Raw genomic sequence first — 2,500 nt, 5'->3', positions numbered from 1 at the left:
CTGTCCTGTCCTCTGTCCTCTGTCCTGTCCTCTGTCCTGTCCTCTGTCCTGCCCTCTGTGTCCTGTCCTCTGTCCTGTCCCTGTCCTGTCCCCTGTCCCCTGTCCTGTCCCCTGTCCTGTCCCCTGTCCTGTCCTCTGTGTCCTGTCCTCTGTGTCCTGTCCTCTGTCCTGTCCCCTGTCCTGTCCTCTGTCCTGTCCCCTGTCCTCTGTCCTGTCCTCTGTCCCCTGTCCTATGTCCTCTGTCCTGACCCCTGTCCTATGTCCCCTGTCCTGTCCTCTGTCCTGTCCTCTGTCCCCTGTCCTCTGTCCTGTCCTCTGTGTCCTGTCCTCTGTCCTGTCCCTGTCCTGTCCTCTGTCCCCTGTCCTGTCCTCTGTCCTGTCCTCTGTCCTGTCCTCTGTCCTGCCCTCTGTGTCCTGTCCTCTGTCCCTGTCCTGTCCTCTGTCCCCTGTCCTGTCCCCTGTCCTGTTCCCTGTCCTGTCCTCTGTGTCCTGTCCTCTGTGTCCTGTCCTCTGTCCTGTCCCCTGTCCTGTCCTCTGTCCTGTCCCCTGTCCTCTGTCCCCTGTCCTATGTCCTCTGTCCTGACCCCTGTCCTATGTCCTCTGTCCTGTCCTCTGTCCCCTGTCCTGTCCTCTGTCCTGTCCTCTGTCCCCTGTCCTGTCCTCTGTCCTGTCCTCTGTCCCCTGTCCTGTCCTCTGTCCTGTCCTCTGTCCCCTGTCCCCTGTCCTATGTCCTCTGTCCTGACCCCTGTCCTATGTCCTCTGTCCTGTCCTCTGTCCTGTCCTCTGTCCCCTGTCCTGTCCCCTGTCCTCAGGCTGGTCAGTGTGTTGTTCTATGAGTGTGACCAGGGTCAGGCTGACCCGGTGGTGGCTATAGCCAGAGACCAGAGCTCTGTGTATCTACAGTTACTGATGCATGAGACGCTACCGCCTTCACACTTTACTGTCTCTACCATCACCAGGTATGTATATATACACACACACACACACTGTCTCTACCATCACCAGGTATGTATATATACACACACACACACACTGTCTCTACCATCACCAGGTATGTATATATACACACACACACACACACACACACACACACACACACACACACACACACACACACACACACACACACACACACACACACACACACCACACACACACACACACACACACATCTACTACCAGCTAACTGGCTGGTTTTATCTACTACCAGCTAACTGGCTGGTTTTATCTACTACCGGCTAACTGGCTGGTTTTATCTACTACCGGCTAACTGGCTGGTTTTATCTACTACCGGCTAACTGGCTGGTTTGATCTACTACTGCTACTTCCAGACACAGAGAGAACAGACTGGTCCAAACACACCTCCCTGCTGACCATCAGACTGGTCATAACACACCTCATCTCCAGGTCCCGTTGGAGCTGGTAGAAGGTGTTCATCTCCAGGTCCTGGTAGAGGGTGTTCATCTCCAGGTCCCGGTAGAGGGTGTTCATCTCCAGGTCCTGGTAGAGGGTGTTCATCTCCAGGTCCTGGTAGAGGGTGTTCATCTCCAGGTCCTGGTAGAGGGTGTTCATCTCCAGGTCCCGGTAGAGGGTGTTCATCTCCAGGTCCTGGTAGAGGGTGTTCATCTCCAGGTCCTGGTAGAGGGTGTTCATCTCCAGGTCCTGGTGGAGCTGGTAGAAGGTGTTCATCTCCAGGTCCTGGTGGAGGGTGTTCATCTCCAGGTCCTGGTAGAGGGTGTTCATCTCCAGGTCCCGGTAGAGGGTGTTCATCTCCAGGTCCTGGTAGAGGGTGTTCATCTCCAGGTCCTGGTAGAGGGTGTTCATCTCCAGGTCCTGGTAGAGGGTGTTCATCTCCAGGTCCCGGTCATCTCCAGGTCCTGGTAGAGGGTGTTCATCTCCAGGTCCAGGTAGAGGGTGTTCATCTCCAGGTCCTGGTAGAGGGTGTTCATCTCCAGGTCCCGGTGGAACTGGTAGAGGGTGTTCATCTCCAGGTCCTGGTGGAGCTGGTAGAGGATGTTCATCTCCAGGTCCCGGTAGAGGGTGTTCATCTCCAGGTCCCGGTAGAGGGTGTTCATCTCCAGGTCCCGGTAGAGGGTGTTCATCTCCAGGTCCCGGTAGAGGGTGTTCATCTCCAGGTCCCGGTAGAGGGTGTTCATCTCCAGGTCCTGGTGGAACTGGTCCTGGTAGGGTGTTCATCTCCAGGTCCTGGTAGAGGGTGTTCATCTCCAGGTCCTGGTAGAGGGTGTTCATCTCCAGGTCCCGGTGGAACTGGTAGAAGGTGTTCATCTCCAGGTCCAGGTAGAGGGTGTTCATCTCCAGGTCCCGGTGGAGCTGGTAGGGTGTTCATCTCCAGGTCCTGGTAGAGGGTGTTCATCTCCAGGTCCCGGTGGAGCTGGTAGAGGGTGTTCATCTCCAGGTCCAGGTAGAGGGTGTTCATCTCCTGGGTTAATGATTTTAATTATGTTATCAGCAACACTTTAGTTCGGTCTTTTAGACTGAC

At 55.4% G+C, this 2,500-nt stretch overlaps 1 protein-coding gene across 1 annotated transcript in view; it reads left to right on the top strand.

Moving 5' to 3' along the window:
• LOC112241182 (huntingtin-like) overlaps window positions 1-2,500 on the top strand; it is a gene marked incomplete at its 3' end in the record, with an annotated part of 111,621 nt that overhangs the window by 35,743 nt on the left and 73,378 nt on the right. Inside the window, 1 exon segment of the mRNA XM_042315072.1 lies at window positions 813-959. Coding sequence (XP_042171006.1) covers window positions 813-959 — 147 coding nt within the window.

This window comes from Oncorhynchus tshawytscha, unplaced genomic scaffold (assembly GCF_018296145.1).
Source record: "Oncorhynchus tshawytscha isolate Ot180627B unplaced genomic scaffold, Otsh_v2.0 Un_contig_5117_pilon_pilon, whole genome shotgun sequence".
NCBI classification, from domain to species: Eukaryota; Metazoa; Chordata; class Actinopteri; order Salmoniformes; family Salmonidae; genus Oncorhynchus; species Oncorhynchus tshawytscha.
This window is presented reverse-complemented; position numbering and strand designations above follow the sequence as displayed.